At 37.0% G+C, this 25,155-nt stretch overlaps 2 protein-coding genes across 3 annotated transcripts in view; both read right to left on the minus strand.

Moving 5' to 3' along the window:
* Nucleotides 1-18,406, minus strand: part of LOC121907608 (NACHT, LRR and PYD domains-containing protein 12-like) — a 44,441-nt gene extending 26,035 nt beyond the window's left edge. The window contains exons 1-11 of the mRNA XM_042427266.1: nt 17,305-18,406; nt 15,244-15,342; nt 11,577-11,715; nt 10,242-10,349; nt 8,918-9,025; nt 7,594-7,701; nt 6,270-6,377; nt 4,946-5,053; nt 3,622-3,729; nt 2,298-2,405; nt 974-1,081 (exon numbers count right to left, since the gene is read on the minus strand). Of these exons, the coding sequence (XP_042283200.1) occupies nt 974-1,081; nt 2,298-2,405; nt 3,622-3,729; nt 4,946-5,053; nt 6,270-6,377; nt 7,594-7,701; nt 8,918-9,025; nt 10,242-10,349; nt 11,577-11,671 (959 nt within the window). The 5' untranslated portion in view covers nt 11,672-11,715; nt 15,244-15,342; nt 17,305-18,406. The remainder of the gene's footprint in view (nt 1-973; nt 1,082-2,297; nt 2,406-3,621; nt 3,730-4,945; nt 5,054-6,269; nt 6,378-7,593; nt 7,702-8,917; nt 9,026-10,241; nt 10,350-11,576; nt 11,716-15,243; nt 15,343-17,304) is intronic.
* A 493-nt stretch (nt 18,407-18,899) lies between these two features.
* On the minus strand, nt 18,900-24,433 carry LOC121907610 (4F2 cell-surface antigen heavy chain-like). Of its 2 annotated transcripts, none has more exons than XM_042427269.1 (11): nt 24,323-24,433; nt 23,695-23,854; nt 23,403-23,569; nt 21,963-22,136; nt 21,721-21,815; nt 21,455-21,591; nt 20,564-20,673; nt 20,036-20,235; nt 19,891-19,944; nt 19,594-19,813; nt 18,900-19,463 (listed from the first exon to the last, which is right to left on the minus strand). In XM_042427269.1, the coding sequence occupies exons 1-11, from the start codon at nt 24,354-24,356 to the stop codon at nt 19,297-19,299; spliced, it is 1,518 nt and encodes a 505-aa protein (XP_042283203.1). In that variant the 5' UTR covers nt 24,357-24,433; the 3' UTR covers nt 18,900-19,296. The 2 variants fall into 2 exon arrangements, with proteins under 2 accessions (XP_042283203.1, XP_042283202.1); XM_042427268.1 differs by having other exon boundaries at nt 24,283-24,414.
* Between the last annotated feature and the right edge of the window lie 722 nt (nt 24,434-25,155).

Consider the following 25,155-nt stretch of genomic DNA (forward strand, 5'->3'; position numbering starts at 1 on the left):
TAGAGTGATGCAATGGTAAGATAAGGTAATTTGATGTTTATGTCTGCTCCTTTCTTCACGTTCTTTAGATTTGGATTTTCCAAATATATACAATCTACACTTCCCTCATCAACAAAACAGGAACCTACAATGTGAACGACAAAGCAAAACAAGACAGAAAAACAAAACTAGATGAAAAAATGCATATAAAATGAAACAGGTGACACTCCTTTATCCCACATATAAAACAATCAAGATCAACCTGAATATATTCATATTTGATCAACTTAAATGAGGCGTGTATAATTTAAAAGGACATTAACATGTGTCATACATAACTCTTTGAGACCTTTTCATCCCTACCAAGAATACCCATATTTTATCTTCAATCAACGGAAATAATCAACAATATGATCAGGACCTTTAGATTCTGACCATTTTATTATTATGTCCCAGGTGTCATCACTATCCACCTATTCTACATCCTAAAAGAAACAGAAAAACTCAAACTAGGTTTGAATTTAAAGTCACATTATTTATATCCTCATTGCTTATAACATCTCTCCTTATAAGATTTCAAATGGAGTTTAATGTATTCTTTTCAATAGCAGTTGTCTTTTCCATTTTCAGATAATAGTTTTTATTTTCCAGTGTAGAAGTGTGGAAGGTTATATGGATTTCCAGTGTTTGAGAATACATTTCTTGAAAATGATTGATGAAAAAAGAATAATCCAACTCTGTGTATACCTCACTGTAGCCTGTACTACATTTTGAAAAATAAAAATTGATGGAGATACTTTTCTATATCAAACCAAATCTTCTGAATTTTCCTACAATCCTGAAAAAGTGTGTATCAGTGAATCCATGATTCCATATTTAAGACTATCCTGGTTTTATTTCATGAATCTAACCCTTAGTATTTACCTGTTTCATAGAAATATGTCTAATATCTGAATCATCTTTAGGTCAGTTTAAAGTAAAAACAGTCTCTTACTTTGTGTCTGAAGGTCCAGGTTCATTACTGATGTCTGGAGGATGACCTTTGGACTGGTCACTCTTCATAGACAGACAGCTGGATACCGGAGACTCTGTTCTCTGACGTCTGCAAACACCAAGATGTTTTTATTCGTATCATGTCAATCAATGACAAATTTTCTGGTGAAAAGTCATTTTGGGAACTATCAACTGACGTCCTGCAGTGATGTCAACATCAAGCAGCATAGACAACGCTGAAGGATGGAAGAAATACACTAGCATCCATAAACATCATTGTTGTGTCAATCAATCACTAAATGTGCCAAGTTTCCACCTGTTGATGACTTGTCTCACATTAGCTCTAAGGACCTAGAGTGATGCAATGGTAAGATAAGGTAATTTGATGTTTATGTCTGCTCCTTTCTTCACGTTCTTTAGATTTGGATTTTCCAAATATATACAATCTACACTTCCCTCATCAACAAAACAGGAACCTACAATGTGAACGACAAAGCAAAACAAGACAGAAAAACAAAACTAGATGAAAAAATGCATATAAAATGAAACAGGTGACACTCCTTTATCCCACATATAAAACAATCAAGATCAACCTGAATATATTCATATTTGATCAACTTAAATGAGGCGTGTATAATTTAAAAGGACATTAACATGTGTCATACATAACTCTTTGAGACCTTTTCATCCCTACCAAGAATACCCATATTTTATCTTCAATCAACGGAAATAATCAACAATATGATCAGGACCTTTAGATTCTGACCATTTTATTATTATGTCCCAGGTGTCATCACTATCCACCTATTCTACATCCTAAAAGAAACAGAAAAACTCAAACTAGGTTTGAATTTAAAGTCACATTATTTATATCCTCATTGCTTATAACATCTCTCCTTATAAGATTTCAAATGGAGTTTAATGTATTCTTTTCAATAGCAGTTGTCTTTTCCATTTTCAGATAATAGTTTTTATTTTCCAGTGTAGAAGTGTGGAAGGTTATATGGATTTCCAGTGTTTGAGAATACATTTCTTGAAAATGATTGATGAAAAAAGAATAATCCAACTCTGTGTATACCTCACTGTAGCCTGTACTACATTTTGAAAAATAAAAATTGATGGAGATACTTTTCTATATCAAACCAAATCTTCTGAATTTTCCTACAATCCTGAAAAAGTGTGTATCAGTGAATCCATGATTCCATATTTAAGACTATCCTGGTTTTATTTCATGAATCTAACCCTTAGTATTTACCTGTTTCATAGAAATATGTCTAATATCTGAATCATCTTTAGGTCAGTTTAAAGTAAAAACAGTCTCTTACTTTGTGTCTGAAGGTCCAGGTTCATTACTGATGTCTGGAGGATGACCTTTGGACTGGTCACTCTTCATAGACAGACAGCTGGATACCGGAGACTCTGTTCTCTGACGTCTGCAAACACCAAGATGTTTTTATTCGTATCATGTCAATCAATGACAAATTTTCTGGTGAAAAGTCATTTTGGGAACTATCAACTGACGTCCTGCAGTGATGTCAACATCAAGCAGCATAGACAACGCTGAAGGATGGAAGAAATACACTAGCATCCATAAACATCATTGTTGTGTCAATCAATCACTAAATGTGCCAAGTTTCCACCTGTTGATGACTTGTCTCACATTAGCTCTAAGGACCTAGAGTGATGCAATGGTAAGATAAGGTAATTTGATGTTTATGTCTGCTCCTTTCTTCACGTTCTTTAGATTTGGATTTTCCAAATATATACAATCTACACTTCCCTCATCAACAAAACAGGAACCTACAATGTGAACGACAAAGCAAAACAAGACAGAAAAACAAAACTAGATGAAAAAATGCATATAAAATGAAACAGGTGACACTCCTTTATCCCACATATAAAACAATCAAGATCAACCTGAATATATTCATATTTGATCAACTTAAATGAGGCGTGTATAATTTAAAAGGACATTAACATGTGTCATACATAACTCTTTGAGACCTTTTCATCCCTACCAAGAATACCCATATTTTATCTTCAATCAACGGAAATAATCAACAATATGATCAGGACCTTTAGATTCTGACCATTTTATTATTATGTCCCAGGTGTCATCACTATCCACCTATTCTACATCCTAAAAGAAACAGAAAAACTCAAACTAGGTTTGAATTTAAAGTCACATTATTTATATCCTCATTGCTTATAACATCTCTCCTTATAAGATTTCAAATGGAGTTTAATGTATTCTTTTCAATAGCAGTTGTCTTTTCCATTTTCAGATAATAGTTTTTATTTTCCAGTGTAGAAGTGTGGAAGGTTATATGGATTTCCAGTGTTTGAGAATACATTTCTTGAAAATGATTGATGAAAAAAGAATAATCCAACTCTGTGTATACCTCACTGTAGCCTGTACTACATTTTGAAAAATAAAAATTGATGGAGATACTTTTCTATATCAAACCAAATCTTCTGAATTTTCCTACAATCCTGAAAAAGTGTGTATCAGTGAATCCATGATTCCATATTTAAGACTATCCTGGTTTTATTTCATGAATCTAACCCTTAGTATTTACCTGTTTCATAGAAATATGTCTAATATCTGAATCATCTTTAGGTCAGTTTAAAGTAAAAACAGTCTCTTACTTTGTGTCTGAAGGTCCAGGTTCATTACTGATGTCTGGAGGATGACCTTTGGACTGGTCACTCTTCATAGACAGACAGCTGGATACCGGAGACTCTGTTCTCTGACGTCTGCAAACACCAAGATGTTTTTATTCGTATCATGTCAATCAATGACAAATTTTCTGGTGAAAAGTCATTTTGGGAACTATCAACTGACGTCCTGCAGTGATGTCAACATCAAGCAGCATAGACAACGCTGAAGGATGGAAGAAATACACTAGCATCCATAAACATCATTGTTGTGTCAATCAATCACTAAATGTGCCAAGTTTCCACCTGTTGATGACTTGTCTCACATTAGCTCTAAGGACCTAGAGTGATGCAATGGTAAGATAAGGTAATTTGATGTTTATGTCTGCTCCTTTCTTCACGTTCTTTAGATTTGGATTTTCCAAATATATACAATCTACACTTCCCTCATCAACAAAACAGGAACCTACAATGTGAACGACAAAGCAAAACAAGACAGAAAAACAAAACTAGATGAAAAAATGCATATAAAATGAAACAGGTGACACTCCTTTATCCCACATATAAAACAATCAAGATCAACCTGAATATATTCATATTTGATCAACTTAAATGAGGCGTGTATAATTTAAAAGGACATTAACATGTGTCATACATAACTCTTTGAGACCTTTTCATCCCTACCAAGAATACCCATATTTTATCTTCAATCAACGGAAATAATCAACAATATGATCAGGACCTTTAGATTCTGACCATTTTATTATTATGTCCCAGGTGTCATCACTATCCACCTATTCTACATCCTAAAAGAAACAGAAAAACTCAAACTAGGTTTGAATTTAAAGTCACATTATTTATATCCTCATTGCTTATAACATCTCTCCTTATAAGATTTCAAATGGAGTTTAATGTATTCTTTTCAATAGCAGTTGTCTTTTCCATTTTCAGATAATAGTTTTTATTTTCCAGTGTAGAAGTGTGGAAGGTTATATGGATTTCCAGTGTTTGAGAATACATTTCTTGAAAATGATTGATGAAAAAAGAATAATCCAACTCTGTGTATACCTCACTGTAGCCTGTACTACATTTTGAAAAATAAAAATTGATGGAGATACTTTTCTATATCAAACCAAATCTTCTGAATTTTCCTACAATCCTGAAAAAGTGTGTATCAGTGAATCCATGATTCCATATTTAAGACTATCCTGGTTTTATTTCATGAATCTAACCCTTAGTATTTACCTGTTTCATAGAAATATGTCTAATATCTGAATCATCTTTAGGTCAGTTTAAAGTAAAAACAGTCTCTTACTTTGTGTCTGAAGGTCCAGGTTCATTACTGATGTCTGGAGGATGACCTTTGGACTGGTCACTCTTCATAGACAGACAGCTGGATACCGGAGACTCTGTTCTCTGACGTCTGCAAACACCAAGATGTTTTTATTCGTATCATGTCAATCAATGACAAATTTTCTGGTGAAAAGTCATTTTGGGAACTATCAACTGACGTCCTGCAGTGATGTCAACATCAAGCAGCATAGACAACGCTGAAGGATGGAAGAAATACACTAGCATCCATAAACATCATTGTTGTGTCAATCAATCACTAAATGTGCCAAGTTTCCACCTGTTGATGACTTGTCTCACATTAGCTCTAAGGACCTAGAGTGATGCAATGGTAAGATAAGGTAATTTGATGTTTATGTCTGCTCCTTTCTTCACGTTCTTTAGATTTGGATTTTCCAAATATATACAATCTACACTTCCCTCATCAACAAAACAGGAACCTACAATGTGAACGACAAAGCAAAACAAGACAGAAAAACAAAACTAGATGAAAAAATGCATATAAAATGAAACAGGTGACACTCCTTTATCCCACATATAAAACAATCAAGATCAACCTGAATATATTCATATTTGATCAACTTAAATGAGGCGTGTATAATTTAAAAGGACATTAACATGTGTCATACATAACTCTTTGAGACCTTTTCATCCCTACCAAGAATACCCATATTTTATCTTCAATCAACGGAAATAATCAACAATATGATCAGGACCTTTAGATTCTGACCATTTTATTATTATGTCCCAGGTGTCATCACTATCCACCTATTCTACATCCTAAAAGAAACAGAAAAACTCAAACTAGGTTTGAATTTAAAGTCACATTATTTATATCCTCATTGCTTATAACATCTCTCCTTATAAGATTTCAAATGGAGTTTAATGTATTCTTTTCAATAGCAGTTGTCTTTTCCATTTTCAGATAATAGTTTTTATTTTCCAGTGTAGAAGTGTGGAAGGTTATATGGATTTCCAGTGTTTGAGAATACATTTCTTGAAAATGATTGATGAAAAAAGAATAATCCAACTCTGTGTATACCTCACTGTAGCCTGTACTACATTTTGAAAAATAAAAATTGATGGAGATACTTTTCTATATCAAACCAAATCTTCTGAATTTTCCTACAATCCTGAAAAAGTGTGTATCAGTGAATCCATGATTCCATATTTAAGACTATCCTGGTTTTATTTCATGAATCTAACCCTTAGTATTTACCTGTTTCATAGAAATATGTCTAATATCTGAATCATCTTTAGGTCAGTTTAAAGTAAAAACAGTCTCTTACTTTGTGTCTGAAGGTCCAGGTTCATTACTGATGTCTGGAGGATGACCTTTGGACTGGTCACTCTTCATAGACAGACAGCTGGATACCGGAGACTCTGTTCTCTGACGTCTGCAAACACCAAGATGTTTTTATTCGTATCATGTCAATCAATGACAAATTTTCTGGTGAAAAGTCATTTTGGGAACTATCAACTGACGTCCTGCAGTGATGTCAACATCAAGCAGCATAGACAACGCTGAAGGATGGAAGAAATACACTAGCATCCATAAACATCATTGTTGTGTCAATCAATCACTAAATGTGCCAAGTTTCCACCTGTTGATGACTTGTCTCACATTAGCTCTAAGGACCTAGAGTGATGCAATGGTAAGATAAGGTAATTTGATGTTTATGTCTGCTCCTTTCTTCACGTTCTTTAGATTTGGATTTTCCAAATATATACAATCTACACTTCCCTCATCAACAAAACAGGAACCTACAATGTGAACGACAAAGCAAAACAAGACAGAAAAACAAAACTAGATGAAAAAATGCATATAAAATGAAACAGGTGACACTCCTTTATCCCACATATAAAACAATCAAGATCAACCTGAATATATTCATATTTGATCAACTTAAATGAGGCGTGTATAATTTAAAAGGACATTAACATGTGTCATACATAACTCTTTGAGACCTTTTCATCCCTACCAAGAATACCCATATTTTATCTTCAATCAACGGAAATAATCAACAATATGATCAGGACCTTTAGATTCTGACCATTTTATTATTATGTCCCAGGTGTCATCACTATCCACCTATTCTACATCCTAAAAGAAACAGAAAAACTCAAACTAGGTTTGAATTTAAAGTCACATTATTTATATCCTCATTGCTTATAACATCTCTCCTTATAAGATTTCAAATGGAGTTTAATGTATTCTTTTCAATAGCAGTTGTCTTTTCCATTTTCAGATAATAGTTTTTATTTTCCAGTGTAGAAGTGTGGAAGGTTATATGGATTTCCAGTGTTTGAGAATACATTTCTTGAAAATGATTGATGAAAAAAGAATAATCCAACTCTGTGTATACCTCACTGTAGCCTGTACTACATTTTGAAAAATAAAAATTGATGGAGATACTTTTCTATATCAAACCAAATCTTCTGAATTTTCCTACAATCCTGAAAAAGTGTGTATCAGTGAATCCATGATTCCATATTTAAGACTATCCTGGTTTTATTTCATGAATCTAACCCTTAGTATTTACCTGTTTCATAGAAATATGTCTAATATCTGAATCATCTTTAGGTCAGTTTAAAGTAAAAACAGTCTCTTACTTTGTGTCTGAAGGTCCAGGTTCATTACTGATGTCTGGAGGATGACCTTTGGACTGGTCACTCTTCATAGACAGACAGCTGGATACCGGAGACTCTGTTCTCTGACGTCTGCAAACACCAAGATGTTTTTATTCGTATCATGTCAATCAATGACAAATTTTCTGGTGAAAAGTCATTTTGGGAACTATCAACTGACGTCCTGCAGTGATGTCAACATCAAGCAGCATAGACAACGCTGAAGGATGGAAGAAATACACTAGCATCCATAAACATCATTGTTGTGTCAATCAATCACTAAATGTGCCAAGTTTCCACCTGTTGATGACTTGTCTCACATTAGCTCTAAGGACCTAGAGTGATGCAATGGTAAGATAAGGTAATTTGATGTTTATGTCTGCTCCTTTCTTCACGTTCTTTAGATTTGGATTTTCCAAATATATACAATCTACACTTCCCTCATCAACAAAACAGGAACCTACAATGTGAACGACAAAGCAAAACAAGACAGAAAAACAAAACTAGATGAAAAAATGCATATAAAATGAAACAGGTGACACTCCTTTATCCCACATATAAAACAATCAAGATCAACCTGAATATATTCATATTTGATCAACTTAAATGAGGCGTGTATAATTTAAAAGGACATTAACATGTGTCATACATAACTCTTTGAGACCTTTTCATCCCTACCAAGAATACCCATATTTTATCTTCAATCAACGGAAATAATCAACAATATGATCAGGACCTTTAGATTCTGACCATTTTATTATTATGTCCCAGGTGTCATCACTATCCACCTATTCTACATCCTAAAAGAAACAGAAAAACTCAAACTAGGTTTGAATTTAAAGTCACATTATTTATATCCTCATTGCTTATAACATCTCTCCTTATAAGATTTCAAATGGAGTTTAATGTATTCTTTTCAATAGCAGTTGTCTTTTCCATTTTCAGATAATAGTTTTTATTTTCCAGTGTAGAAGTGTGGAAGGTTATATGGATTTCCAGTGTTTGAGAATACATTTCTTGAAAATGATTGATGAAAAAAGAATAATCCAACTCTGTGTATACCTCACTGTAGCCTGTACTACATTTTGAAAAATAAAAATTGATGGAGATACTTTTCTATATCAAACCAAATCTTCTGAATTTTCCTACAATCCTGAAAAAGTGTGTATCAGTGAATCCATGATTCCATATTTAAGACTATCCTGGTTTTATTTCATGAATCTAACCCTTAGTATTTACCTGTTTCATAGAAATATGTCTAATATCTGAATCATCTTTAGGTCAGTTTAAAGTAAAAACAGTCTCTTACTTTGTGTCTGAAGGTCCAGGTTCATTACTGATGTCTGGAGGATGACCTTTGGACTGGTCACTCTTCATAGACAGACAGCTGGATACCGGAGACTCTGTTCTCTGACGTCTGCAAACACCAAGATGTTTTTATTCGTATCATGTCAATCAATGACAAATTTTCTGGTGAAAAGTCATTTTGGGAACTATCAACTGACGTCCTGCAGTGATGTCAACATCAAGCAGCATAGACAACGCTGAAGGATGGAAGAAATACACTAGCATCCATAAACATCATTGTTGTGTCAATCAATCACTAAATGTGCCAAGTTTCCACCTGTTGATGACTTGTCTCACATTAGCTCTAAGGACCTAGAGTGATGCAATGGTAAGATAAGGTAATTTGATGTTTATGTCTGCTCCTTTCTTCACGTTCTTTAGATTTGGATTTTCCAAATATATACAATCTACACTTCCCTCATCAACAAAACAGGAACCTACAATGTGAACGACAAAGCAAAACAAGACAGAAAAACAAAACTAGATGAAAAAATGCATATAAAATGAAACAGGTGACACTCCTTTATCCCACATATAAAACAATCAAGATCAACCTGAATATATTCATATTTGATCAACTTAAATGAGGCGTGTATAATTTAAAAGGACATTAACATGTGTCATACATAACTCTTTGAGACCTTTTCATCCCTACCAAGAATACCCATATTTTATCTTCAATCAACGGAAATAATCAACAATATGATCAGGACCTTTAGATTCTGACCATTTTATTATTATGTCCCAGGTGTCATCACTATCCACCTATTCTACATCCTAAAAGAAACAGAAAAACTCAAACTAGGTTTGAATTTAAAGTCACATTATTTATATCCTCATTGCTTATAACATCTCTCCTTATAAGATTTCAAATGGAGTTTAATGTATTCTTTTCAATAGCAGTTGTCTTTTCCATTTTCAGATAATAGTTTTTATTTTCCAGTGTAGAAGTGTGGAAGGTTATATGGATTTCCAGTGTTTGAGAATACATTTCTTGAAAATGATTGATGAAAAAAGAATAATCCAACTCTGTGTATACCTCACTGTAGCCTGTACTACATTTTGAAAAATAAAAATTGATGGAGATACTTTTCTATATCAAACCAAATCTTCTGAATTTTCCTACAATCCTGAAAAAGTGTGTATCAGTGAATCCATGATTCCATATTTAAGACTATCCTGGTTTTATTTCATGAATCTAACCCTTAGTATTTACCTGTTTCATAGAAATATGTCTAATATCTGAATCATCTTTAGGTCAGTTTAAAGTAAAAACAGTCTCTTACTTTGTGTCTGAAGGTCCAGGTTCATTACTGATGTCTGGAGGATGACCTTTGGACTGGTCACTCTTCATAGACAGACAGCTGGATACTGGAGACTCTGTTCTCTGACGTCTGCAAACACCAAGATGTTTTTATTCGTATCATGTCAATCAATGACAAATTTTCTGGTGAAAAGTCATTTTGGGAACTATCAACTGACGTCCTGCAGTGATGTCAACATCAAGCAGCGTAGACAACACTGAAGGATGGAAGAAATACACTAGCATCCATAAACATCATTGTTGTGTCAATCAATCACTAAATGTGCCAAGTTTCCACCTGTTGATGACTTGTCTCACATTAGGTATAAAACAGAAAGTGATGCAATGGTAAGATAAGAGAATTACACTGTTAGTTCTCAATTGCCTCAAAACAGCATCCTGTATCCTCAACCTGAACAATCCTCTGCTGAGGGACAAATGAAATGAAATGAAAACAAAATCATGAAAAAAACAAATGGCTGATAATATGTCTGCATTTATGTCGGTATGATACTTTCTTTGAGTTCAGGTTCATTGCACACAAGCAGACCTGTTTCCTAATTGTGATGATGGAGAACAGCACATCATTCTGCAGGTTAGCATTAAATATCAGCAATGGTAAAGACTACCTTGTATGCATGAAAGGATCATTAGAGGTCCTAAAACAGCTGGTCACTGTCGTTTTTTATCAAACAAACAGGAGGAAATAGAGCATACAAACGGTTAAGATATATCAGGCTTTGGATACACACACACATAATACTTGTTGGTAGATCAGTTCATTGTTGGTTTAGATCCAAACATGATATTTGTTGAAAACTATAGAATATCACAGACTAATAAGGCTGCATTCAGTATGAAGTTAGCACTGCATGATCCCATTGCTCAAACAATGTCTACAGTTAACGATTGACCAAAAGAAAAATCTCTGTGTAAATATTTAAATACTTGGGAGACAATTTTTCTATTCCTGGCAAAAAGCATGTTAGGAAACAACCATGTATTTTGCAATGGTTGTGTAGGATGGATTTTAGTGTTGGTCACAGTGGGAAAAATGTGAAAAGTGTGTGTGTTCATGGTGGTGAAGGAACATGTCACCCAGTGCAACAACAACATGAGGTCTATGGCACAGAGGAATAAGATATATCAGGCTTTGGATACACACACAATACTTGTATTAATGCCAGCAGAATCGGGAAGAATTTACTTCCTGTTGAAAGTACAGTAGCTGTTAGAGACGTTATGATAACTGTAGGACGTCAACACACTAAATACTGTTACTGTTTAGAGGTTAAAATGTTTGTGTCAGCTCTCTTACTTTGTGTTTGAGGGTCCAGGTACATTACTGAAGTCTGGAGACTCTGCTCTGTCCTCCCCTTCCTCCTCCTCTTCCTCCACACCACAGACATTCATCTTGTTGACTTCAGTCAGTCCGAGAGTTAAACCACTAGCACTGACTGTGAGATAAGAAAGCAAGAGTCAAGACAAACTGTTAAAGAGTCACACCCAAAAAAATATCAAGCAGTTACCACAAAGAAGTTTGTATCCCTCCTCTCTTTATATCTACAGCCCTCAGGAAGGAGGTCAAGTTTGTTTATATAGCACATTTCATACGAAGGGCATAAACTCAACATGCTTAAAAACAGAAGCAAAAAAAAGGGTTAAGATCATACATGACAAAAACATATAACATTATATGAAGAATGTTTTGTTAACACTCACCCTGCGTCAGACGTCAGTTTTTATCCGTATGCTCTGCTCTGTTATCTCAAAAGTCTGAACTAAGACTGAAACTTTCAGTTTCAGGTCTGCCTCTTTCAAAAAAGTCACATGACCCTGTCAATGTGTGTGTGTGTGTGTGTGTGTGTGTGTGTGTGTGTGTGTATCAGGTATTCCTCATGTTGTGGGGACTTGCAAGTCTCCTTAATGTAAATCATTAATTTTAGGGTGAAGACTTGGTTTAAAGTTAAGGTTAGTTAAGGGTTATGTTAAGGTTAGGATAAGTCTCCAGAAAATTAATGTATGTCAATGTAATGTCCTCTGAAGTGATTGAAACATGATGTGTGTGTGTGTGGTTTGTAACATAAACATGATTAGTAGTATGTCATTTAAACAGATTAAATTGAAATTGGTTTTGTTTGAAATGTTAGTACTTTATCTCATCTTTGTGTTGAATGGATATAAATTAATTCATGTTTTTCTTTTGAATTTGGCCTCATTTGTTAGTCTAGGAAAGGTCTTCACACTGAGCTGAGGGGACGGAGTGAGAGACCTTCTTCTTTGAGTCAGAACTCAGTAAAACTGAATATACATAGATACACACACACACACACACACACACACAGACATATATATATATATATATATATATATATACACACACATTTTAAGATTCAGTGTGTCTTACACTCCCCATCGATATCATCATATGTGATGTGCATTGCTAATAAATGTCCATAAAGCTGCTTAGAAATCATAGAAAAAAGATGCTCCCATATGTGGATTGCAAACAAGCAAGGAGATGTTGTTCCATCATGTCTTACTATGGGCTGAAACTTCAGCTCTGCAGAAAGCAGAAACAGAAAAACTAACAGATTGGTTTACATTGTGAATGTAATGATAGCTTATAAATTAATAAATGATATTTACTTAATTTATGTACGTAAGTAACACACTGTCAGTTTGTTTTTACCATGTAGTGTTATTGTGCAAATAGCTTATAGGCTTAGCCTTAAAAAAACATATGGTTGTGTGGTTGGTTTACTCTGCTATTAGAAAATCTGATGTGATGTAGCTGCATGTTCAATGCTGCATATGTTCAGTGAGTAAGTTGTACCAGGACCAGTTAGACCAGTTAGACTCCAGGTTTGACATTGCTTTCATGCAACAGTTGTGCATTGATGTTATTGGGAAAATCCCTGCAGCATTAAATGAATAAATAATGTTGCAGCTCGCCTCCTCCACCTTATTTCTTGAGTCTATCATATGTAAACAACAGTACACAAAACCAGCAGCCTGCTATCAATACAATGAATGATAGACTAATACTAATGCTAATACTAATACTAATACTAATACTAATACTAATACTAATACTAATGAGATCTTCAAACAAGAGTAAAAAACTGTTATGGTTGATCTACAGATCACTTTGGTTCTTTCACATCTAAATTAATATTTCTGGCTCCTCATCAGTTTCCTTCAGTATCAAAGTAAAGCAGTGATGTCTGTAGATTCATAGCTACACTGCAAACTGAGAATAAAAATAAACTGGTAATAAATAATTCTGGATACTTTTAATGGCGCCATTTTGTCAACATGTAAACAAATATAGGCCAAAAATCAAGTTGCAGCCCACAGCTAACTTGCTGAATCCATGGCAACACTATACTTCCTGTTTATATCCCCCTAAAGCATTATGGGAACTGTTGTTCTAAAATTGAGAGCATGATTATCCATCAGTGATGTGTAAGTATGTCTGCTGTGAAATAAAGGTGGCTGGTGTTTGCTACCGACTGGTATCTGTCAGAATAAAGAGCAGCCAATAGCAGAGAAGCTGTTCAGTTGTAGCTGCTTTCACCAGCAGATGGCAGCATTATTCTGTTGCTGTTGGAAACTGTGATTGACTGACCTGCTGCATGTAAAGTCGTTCTGGTTTCTGAGATGTACCTGCACAGGTGACTCAATCGTCAACAAGTCTCAACAGTATGCCTGCATGAAGACTCTGGACAATAAATCTAATCTGTTTAATTTGTATGATAAAGAATGACTTATTGAATAACTAACTGTAACTAATGTTAAATCTTTGTTTTGAAATCAAATATCGCTGAACTGTAGGCAGTAACGATGGGAAAATGTTTTAATACTCTGTTAAAAGATGCTGAAAATGAAAATAAAAATACATTATGAATGTGTCCTTTCAATGACGTTTACAGCTACAGAAAACTGAACTAAACTGAACTAAGAGTGTGTATGAGAGAGTCATTTCTGTGGTGCATTCACATGCTGGTGTGATAAAACATTAAGATGTTCAGGATTGCATCTTTTCAAAACAGTCAAAAATTAAAGTTATCTACTTACCATCAGTAGTATGTAGTAGGTGGCTCCAAATACAGCTTATGAGTTGTTAACAGCTCCACCAAATAGTGATTTTTAAACTTCTCACATGGTTTCATTTCAATAAATATTCAAATGATCCAATATTTCAGCAAAAATCAAAGATTAGAGAAAAAGTCCAAAAACTGAAAACAGATTTGTGTATCAGAACTTTGTTTTTTCTTCTTTCCTCTCCCATTAATCATCTCACTACCCCTCAGATTTATCTGCTGACCCTTTGAGGGGCCCGACCCCTAGGTTGGGAACCACTGGACTAAACTAGCTAACTGTATATAAAGTAGTGTAAACTAGCTCCACCTCCAGCAGCTACAACAGTAACATGCTGCTCTAACACTGATGCTTCACTATTAATAATCTAATGATGTCATATATAATAATATATCAGTCAGAGGGACCAAACCACTACTTTTACTGCAATACTTTAACTACATCAAGCTCATAATACTTATGTACTTTTACTGCAATACTTTAACTACATCAAGCTCATAATACTTATGTACTTTTACTGTAGTAGGATTTTTCATGCAGGACTTCTACTTGTAATGGAGTATTTTTACATTGCTGTATCGGTACTTTTACTTCAGTAAAGAATCTGAATACTTCTTCCGCTGCTGCTTTTGGACACAACTCTAAATGAATGCTAATGTCTGCTGGATGTGTAAATAAACAGCTGTTGTTCATCATTTGTTCTGACTGTACAGTTACTGAAACAGGAAGTGGGCCTCCAGTCCTCAAACATTGTTGAAATAATTAAGACTTATTGGTGTGAAATGATCTTGGCTTCCCCTGTTCCTCCAGCACAGGTGGCAGATTGAATACAGTCCTTCGTTTTGATGAGAACATGAGTTATGAATCAGAACCGTCATCACCTGGTGCAGGATTACAGCTGAGCAGATTGTCCTTTTTCTTCCTCAGAGGCCTCAGAAATTGAAAAGCGCTATGATCCCAGGATATGTGACTGCCGGAGCCTGTGAACAGCACACAAGGGACAGAGGATTAAGGGGAATTATTCTAAATAGCAGGATATAATCTTTCTTGCGTGTAATTGGTCTGTTATAGTACAGCTCCAAACTAATAAAGGGTGATGCAGGAAATGGTTGAGTAATCACTGAGGCACTTGGTTTACGCAGCTGGGTTGACCAAGGGATCTTCTAATGGTCGGTATGAACAGGAGGAACGAACGAAGAGACTTCAAGCAGCAACTTTACAATGTTGACATACTTATTGTAATGTTTACTCTTATTGTCAAGTGGGCTACATAACAAAACAACGTGCAGAATGCTACAGCTTTATTTCACATCTGCTTTCATATCTGCATGATGTCATCAGGACGTCTGATTAAACTCATAATAATTATTCCATCCACATTACTGAGTGACATTAATATCTCAGACCGCAGAGGAAATAGAGGCCAATTAAATCAGGTAGATCTTTTCAAAAAGCGATGATTGATAATCACCTTAACATTTAATAATAATTATGAGAGCAGGAAGTCATGATAAGGAGATAAGGCCTCCAATTTGTTTCCTCTGGTGAATGCAATGTGCTTCCATACAACACAAAGCTGCAATACGGAATGTTAATCAACTTAAATGTTAAGTGAGAGAAAGCCTGCCTATCCCTGTTAACGAGCAACGATGTCGTCACCTCAGTGTCTGCACTCCCTGCATGCAGAGCAGAGCCTTTACTCAAGTATTCTCACGCTGTTTGGTTTGTGAATCAGGATTTAAGTTGTCTTCCTGTTTCCATCATTCAGCAATTATGTTTGAGTTTTGCAAGATAGTTTAAAGTTATCTTAGTGTTTTAGTCTTAATTGGCTCCTAATTGCTTGATTGACTGCTGTGCTTCACAGTTGTATAACTGTAAACTGTAGTAATGTGAAGGTGCAATATTGTGCATTAATGTTTGTAAGTTATGTAGTTAATTTCAGCACTGAGATGAAGATGATAATACATGAAGATTGCTAAAATGACTTGTGATTTAAAGGGCTGCAGTAATTAACTTTGTTGCTCAAATATCAAGTTAATTCACATTTATGTTATTACACATCATATGTTGTTATTTTCTCCTCTGTAGACCACAAATTTAATCACACTCATAACCATCCTGCTGTCGACATTTAGTATATACATCTGTCAGCTGCTCTGCCTACAATAAATTACATTGACCTGAGGAGTGTTTACTGTGTACAGTTGCAGCCTGCTGCGTATGTATTTTAACTGTAACTGAACATGAGACAAACAGTGAAGATGTGAGTGTGTGTGGACACAGATACAACATGGTTTCATTGTGCTGTTGTGGCACCAACTTGGATCGAAATGTCTGCTTGAATACATTTTGTTGCTTGGACTAGTAGAAGAAGTATTCAGATCCTTTACTTAAGTAAAAGTAGAAATACCACAATGTAAAAATACTCCATTACAAGTAAAATTCATACAATTAGAATCCTACTTAAGTAAAAGTACACAAGTATTACCAAGTTATACTTAATACCAAGTATTACAGCATGAAAAAACAGGTTCATTTAACAGCTGCTTGTTGTTTTAGGGTTAATTCAGAGTTAAAAAGTTGTAAACGTATCCTCAGGGATCTACTGACTGCAAGTTGGATAATATTGCTGAAACACAGTAAAACCGACAATATATCTGTTGCAGTAAGTCATTCATGGTGAAGGGTTGATGTGTCGTAACAACACTGTTTTTGTTTGTTTTTTAGATTCATTTTCTATTATTACTATTATAATTCTTATTATAGCTTATGTTTGCTTATTATTTAATTATTGAGTCAATTATCTTTTAATTTCTTTTCCTGACAGATTATGTTGGTGGATAGGAAGGTGAAACATGGTGGGATTCGTGGTCATTAGGCAACATTCAGACTAACATCAGCTCTGCATGAAAAAAAAACAGCCCTATCATAAGCTGGTTCACCTTTTGTTGCGATGTGACGTCATCTAGCAAGATGCTGTGTTGGCCAATCACATGCATGCAGGAACACACATTCCTGGTGGACCGCTTTGTAACGTGGACGCTGTGTTAACTTTCCAGAGTTGTAAAATCCTGTCTGTGAATTTTACAAACCGCTGTGTGGTGTTTTGGCGTCTGATAAGCCTTTAAATGCATTAATCTGTAGCTACAACTCAACTTCCTGGATCATACTGTCTTGTATCATTCTCACTGGTACCTTAAAGGCAGAATGAGTAGTAAAAAATGTATAGACAATAATAATCCCTCTTATACATTTCTTATGAGCCAGTAGAAGTGTGTGGCGGTGTATTTATCTGCAGAGACTCTGGATGTTTCTGGGCATCAACCTTTGGGCAGCAGGTGTGTAGCCTCCAGCCAATAACAGCGCTCAGGGTGTGAGGGCGACATTGGGCTGCGTTCTGGCAACTGCGGTCAGGGGCTTCTGGTGTTGTTGAACTGGGGAGGAGGGGCCAACTTTGAATGCTGTGTCCCGCTCGCTTCTGCCTTTAAACAACACGCCCAGCCTTAGTTTCTGATTTTCCTCTGTGCCTGGGGTTTAGTCGCCAGCAATCATTTCTTTGAGACACTTGAAATATCTTTTGTCAGCCGTCGTTCAGTGAATCATCCCTCAAAGCTCCCCAAAATCAGTTTTGTTTGTTTACTAATCAGTGAATTTGAGTGTTTGGAACAAAAACATACAGACGCTCGAGACACAATACCACATGATTGAAAATCACCCTCAAAACGAGAGTTCCTCTGATGATGTAGCTCTCCGCTGTGGAGTTAAAAGGCTGCCAGAAGTGGCAGCAAATAGAGACGCTGTTCATAAACAACACATTTCCATCGCAGCTTCTCTAGAGTCATTTCAGCCCTTCTGACAAATACATGTGATTTATCTGCTCTCCTTTAACAACCTGATGCACCAGATGGTTTGTTACACAGAACGTTTGGAAAAGGGCCGGCACTTTCAAAAAGCACTTCTCATTTAATCTCGTGATGTTGTGAATCCAGCTGCCCTGCGAGGTTATTCCTTTAAAGGTGCAGTGTGTAGAATTTAGAGGCATCTGGCGGAGCAGACTTGGCAGAAATGGTGTGTTGTAACTAGCATATAATCAGCTGAAAATAAGAATCATTGTATTTTCGTTACCTTAGAATGAGCTAGTCCTCTTCCACAGAGCCCGCCATGTTGCACCACCATGTTTCTACAGTAGCCCAGCAATCTGCAACCTCATTGCTAGGTGGCACTAAATCCTAGGGACTGGTCCTTTAAGGCAGCAGTGGATAAATGAAGAAGCAGCATTCTGACAGCTTGGTCAGGACACATCTCCAGTCTCTACTCACATTATTTCCAGACTTTAATCTTCTTGCCACTGAGACTCAAAATGAGATTCAGACGGAGGATTTGAGGTTCGTCGCTGTGCTCCTGTCACCAGCATCCTTACATCTCCGGTCTCTCACTCCTTCTCTCAAACACCTTTTAAAGACTGTTACAGAACACACCAGTCTGGTATCACACGGGGGATGATTGTGTAGAATTAAATCTCTCACTGACACTTGTCTGACTGCAAACACAAATTATTATTCAAAACAGAGTCTTCATATCTGTCCTTGTCACATCGCTCTTAAAACCTTTTAAACCACAGTCACAGTCACATGTTCAAAGTTAACTTGTTTTTCCTGTGCATCACATGCCTTTCAGTGACAAAAACAGAGAAAAGTGCATGAAAAACAAACAAACAAATCAGAACTGTTAATACAACAGAATTTCTTAAAATGTATCATATAAAACCCACAAGGACTGAAGAAACGTCTGTCACACATCTGGACAATGTTCTGGATTTAAATGGCAGCTTTTTCATTGACTGTTCAGTCTAATAAACTGATAGAAAGTCTTCTATGTTGTGGTAAAGAGAAATGTTCTGTATCTTTTGAATTTGCCACCTTATTCCTTCAGGATTAGGACCGACTGACTAGTGTCCTGTTAAAAAAACAAGCGGGATACTCCAGCAGGACTCCTTGTCTGGGTGCCAGGATGATTCTGTCCAGGCTGACTGTGGATTCTGCCTCCAGGCTCGGGTCAGTTGACAGCTTGACCTTGACTTTCTCTGGCAACACTAGTCCCACTGCAGGAAACAAAGAAAATGGTGTTAAGATCGAGATCTGTTGCGTTTTGACCTCCTTCTGTTAGACGATTGTGAAAAATCACAAAGACGAAGGTAATACATCTTAACGAGACGTTTCTGTTGAACTTGCCTGTAGGTTCCGGTGTGAGTGAGAGTCTCTCAGACGCTGCTCCCCAGTTGACAGCTGTTATGTATCTCTCGCTCTGGTCCCACATGCGGAGGAAAGCGAGGGAGGAGGCGCGGGAGTGGAGAGGGTAGAAGTCGCCGTTGAGGAGAGAGGGCTTTTTGCCTCGCAGTTCGCTGAGGGATCTGAACCACTTCCTTATAGCAACGTGTTTCTTCCGCTCAGCCTGTAAATGTGAGAATTGAGGACATTTTTTTTTTTTTTTTATAAACACAATTAATGTTTTTGACACTCAACTCTTACCTCAACAGCTCCTTCAGCAGGTTCCCTCTCTATGTCCCAAACCATCTTTCCACCCTGATGAGGGAACAAAGATGCGAGGTTACACCCTGCAGCAGCTGTAAGGTTGTTGAAACATCTGTACACCTGCTGTGTTTTTATTGCTTACCTGTGCCTGAAGGCCGATCTCGTCTTCGTAGGTGAACACCGGAGTTCCCGGCATGGTGAACAGCAGGAGTTGGTAGAGACGGATCAGGTCTTGAGAAATGACTTGTTTAGACAGCTGGTCCAGTCGGGCGGCACCGAGACCCCAGCCCACATTTCTCTGCTGAGAGTGAAGGATGTTCATGTCCTTGATGTGCTCCACACCTGCATATTCAGGTCAAATTATCACCTGCGATGCACCATCTGTGTGCAATTGTTAGTTCTTCATTTAGACACCATGAGAGTAAAAATGGAGGAACAGCAGGGAATAAAACAACAGGTATTCTGACGCTGCATGAATAACAGCGAGCCACATATGATAAACAGAATGATGTATGATTCAATACAAAGAATATAGAAAAATGAATGAAAAATCAAAATTAATTAATGTAATCTGTTCAAAATATTGTGATATTTTGTATGTTGCATAAGAGAAAGCAGCCAAAAACTAAGGAAGATAAACTGTGGCAGACAAACAGACACTACTGTCTACCCCCTGTTTTGGAGCTGAGCAGGTCAGACAGGACGAGATCGACACCAGAGGAAGTGATGAGCTGAGACACCTCTGCAGCTGAAACACCTTCCACCACACCCATCAGCAGCCTGAGAGAAACAGAATGTAGTACAATTAATCACATTACAGGTTTCACTGGTGACACTGTTTCAGCCAGTTGAAAGGTGAAAAATATAAGATATGTAAAGAATTTTAGCATTTTGAAATACATCCTTAAATGTTGAGGTCTGACTTAAAGTCTATTTTGTGTCGTTCCTCAAAGCCGCCACAAGGTGTCGCTTTACCATGAGCGTGCTTTCTGTGGATGCCTTCCCTGATCCATCTCTCCCTGGGCTCTTTCATACAGAGATCCGGCATTATAGCCATACAGAATATCTGTAATTAAGCCGCCTTTGCTTGTTTACACTGAACCAAACAAAGCTGGCATAATGCCGCCCCTGTGTGTGCTTTTACATTGCATGCAGGTGTTCTGGATTCAGAGGTGTGATGTGTAACACAACAGCGTTAGCTTCCTGTCCTTTTTCCTAAGAAAGTTCAGTCTGACTAATTCTGCAACAGGGCAACTCTGCTAACAAAAACTAAATGCTAATTGTGGCTTCCTGAAACAGCTGATATTTAAATTATATCACTCACTCACACCCAGATAGACTCTAAATGTCTCTCTGCTCTTCCACGCAGCACAGTTTGATTTATATAGTCATTAAAGGACGTCTATACTATCATACTAGTGTTCAAAAATGCTTTTTTATGTCTGCAGGAAAATAGTGAATTTTATTCAAAGGTCTTGCAAATGAAACATTCAGTGTTCCTGCACAGATTTATTTACTTATGTAGAACCGAAGTTAGTCTAAAAGTGGCAGCTGTTGTTACCTCTTCTTGGTGTCCTCAGTGTTGTCGCCCTGGACGGCAGACTGCAGCTTTGACCAATCAGGAGACATGGAGGCATGACTGAGGTCAGATATCTTGATGCCATCAACACCCAACCGCAGCCAGTGAGCCGCTGCAGTCTGGAAGAGAACAGCAGCAAGAACAGTCTAATGACATGACAGATACATCTTAGAGTGAGTGTCTCACTTTCACACATTTGAAGTCAGTGAATGAAGGATCGCTATAAATTATGTGTGTTTGTGTCCTACCGTGACTTTCTCCATCACATCGTCAAGATCACCCGTTCTGAACCAGGGAGAAGCTCCCAGGTAGTTTGGAGTCAGGTCAAGAACCACAGAAATGCCTGAGAGGAAAAGGATCAAAACAGTTTGCTTACAACAGCTGGAGTTGATCCAAATCCCCACAAATTCTAGCTAACGTGTTACTACTGACTGTGAATGATTCAAGCTTTTAAAGTCATATAAGTGATCTCAGTTGTGTGATGGGCTACCCTTCTTGTGGGCCTTTTCCAGCAGGGCAACCAGGGCTGCTTCTGTTCCCTGGGTCGGGTTGATCTCTGTCAGATTCAGGGTGTCCGGCTGGTCGACCTGTATGGTGTGAAGAGGGCCCAGAACCAGGCCTTTCACCCCTAACTCGCTGATGTAGTCCAACTTTTTCTCAACACCTAGAGACAAATAGAGAGATGAGGGGAGAATGAAATGTCATGTGTGTGGGAATTTCAGGAGCATCTGCTGGCCATGTGAAGTCTGAGCACAATTTTCTATATGAAAACAACACCAAGTCAGTTGTTGGAGTTCTTCCCAAAGCCTGTCGGAAACCTGAGTGCTCCCTAGTAATTCACTTTAAGAACAGCAGGACAATCTGTCCTCTGTTCCTGCCTCTTAAGAAAAACCTACATGGTTCAAATAAAAATTGGAAAATGAAGGATAATAATTGTGACTTTCTCTTTAACCTCTTAAACTCCACAAGGACGCCGGCTTTCTTGGCCAACATTACTGTCTTTCAGAGGCTGTAGCGGGCTCAAAGTCAGAGTGAAGACACTGGTATCATATGAAACTAGATGACCTAAGGCATCCACTGGTACCACATCATGCTAGCTTGTGAGGGGGGACAAATAACGCTCCAACGTTAGGCTAACTTTTGGTGAGGGAAAAACTGGCATGGCCATGTTTCAAAGGGGTCCCTTGACCTCTCACCTCAAGATATCTGAATGAAAATGGATTGTATGGGTACCCACGAGTCTCCCCTTTACAGATATGCCAACTTCTTGCTAATCCTATGTAGTTTTGGGCAAAAATCATGTAGTTTTTTGCATGCAGTATAAATGTGTTATTTTCGCCTATTCTAAAATTGATGTATTTGAATATTTCTGCATACTGCGGTCACTAAACAGTCTTGGAATTACATAAATTTGGTCTGACTGGAAAGCTGAGACTCTTGTGGATTCAATGAGCCCAATTGTAATCATGTGTGATGAAGTTAGTCCCCATAGTAGCCATTTCATTGAGACTATTTTTTAAAGCTCACTGTATAAAACGACCTGTTGTGACCTCTAGAATAAGCTCATGAAACTAGAGACTGAGGGCATCCAGAGGATGTATGGCTTTCCTGGGTATATGGACAATAAGGGAGTTTCTGAGTAATGTCCAGAACAGAAGTGCTTGCCATTGCTGAAAAATGCAGTTCTTATAGAAATCTCCAAATGTCAAAAGTTTTTGATACCAAATCACAGCATGATTTTTTTCTGTGGTGTTCCTCAAGGTCTTGGTGTCTTAATGGTGTCCCAAAAATTGCTGCAACAAATTATGAGACATAATTGAGCATGTGAATGATCATCATATACTTCCATCATAATGTTCAGCAGCAAGATGGGGCATCATCCTTAAAATTTTCAGTCTGTAAGGAACAAAAACATTACTCTATACTCTACCTGCCAGTCCGTCAGAGAAGGCCACAAGGTCAGATATCTGGTACAGAGGTCCTTTGTTCCACCAGTTCATCTCAGAGACGGGTTTGCAGCCAGGGGTCAGGACTATGTAAAGTATTTCTCCAACCAGGACCACGATGAAAAGCCCAAACACTAGCCAAAACACCGGTCTAAGCAGGAAAGGACGAGCGTGGGGGGAAAAATGTTAAACACCACTGTTGGATTTATGCCACATGAAAATACAAGACTTGTAACTAATATGTGTTTATAGGAACTGTTGTCCAGCAGCTCTTACCCTAGAGTGCCAGCATCCTTCATCAGCTCATCTGTAGACAGAACCTTCCGCTTGAGGCTGCCATTTTTGTTTCGGCCTACAGTCTGGACGTCACCTGTCATCTCATGTAGCTCCACTTCTTTGATATCAACCTCAGTGTACTTATTCAGGGTGACAGAGACTGAGAAACACAGTGTTGGATAAAAGAGAAAAATAACACATTGCCAATTTATTTTGATTTTGTCTCCTCTCCAGGGCAGAGACTGTGGGCGCTGAACACAAAACTGTTATACAGCCAAACATAGGACTCAAAATCTGATCAATTTTAAGAGAAAAATAAAACCTCTTAAAGACAGGGGGTTTCTTACAGTCATTTGAATTGTTAGTCTAACATCTGATCTATAGCTAGCCCCTGGTTAAGAAGTAAAAACAAAAGCTAAACTCATATAACATTGGCTAATTTCTAATGTTAAATGAGGGTTGCTAAGTAACGCTTGCAACTGTCCTGCTAACAGCAGTTAGCTTTCATTTTCGAGCGGTTTTTCTCAACCGTTAAAGCTGAGAAAAACCTAAACCCGCTGGGAAATAAATACTAACCTATTTACTTACACACTACTTCGTATTTATAGCATTTGCTGTTGTAACAAACCATTAACATAGACAGGCAGCTCTTGGAAATGCATGTGTCCTGCAGGTGTCTAATAAAACGGCGCTTTCTTCAGTTGGCTTAAACAACGGAAACACTGTACTTAACCTTCACAATAAGAGTGCAATGTACTATTCAGAAAAGACCCCTAATTAAAACTGATTATAACTAAGTTATTTCTACAGTCTGTGGATTAAAATGAGGGTCGCCATCTATCATTGACTGCTAATGAAATGTCTGGTTTTAGGACCACTTTTAGGCAATTATTTCTGTGTATTATGGCACTATGTATCAGAGATGAGGATGTGTAACAATTCTAAAAATCCATGGTTGGGTTCATACCTCTTTTTTTGAGGTGGGGTGGGGGGTTGAATAAGAAAAAATGGGGGAAAAAATGTCTGAGTTTTATTAAATCAACTACAATTTTGAATATCAAGAATATATACAATACAATAAATTTTGATGAGGATCAGTCCACACATGAACTAAGTAAACAAAACTACCGTATTTCCTCTAATAGTGGCCGGGGCCTTTATTTATCTCAACTGCAGAGGATACCAGACCTTTATTGGAAGCAGGCTTATATTAGAGACAGGCAGTTATTTCTGATTCCCTCTGATAGGTATATTTGCTCATATTTTTATTAAGAAGCCTCCTTGTTTTCTGATCTGCTTCCGTTTACTCTGTTATTTTTTTGTTACTGCATTAATGTTAATTACGGTAATCTGCATCAGCACCAGAGACTTCCGCCGGCCGAACCGGCTAACTTCCGGTTAGCTCCTCGCTAACTTGAATGGGGATAAAAAAAAAATAGTTATGTTAATGCTGATAGTGAA

This window comes from Thunnus maccoyii, chromosome 11, assembly GCF_910596095.1.
Source record: "Thunnus maccoyii chromosome 11, fThuMac1.1, whole genome shotgun sequence".
NCBI classification, from domain to species: Eukaryota; Metazoa; Chordata; class Actinopteri; order Scombriformes; family Scombridae; genus Thunnus; species Thunnus maccoyii.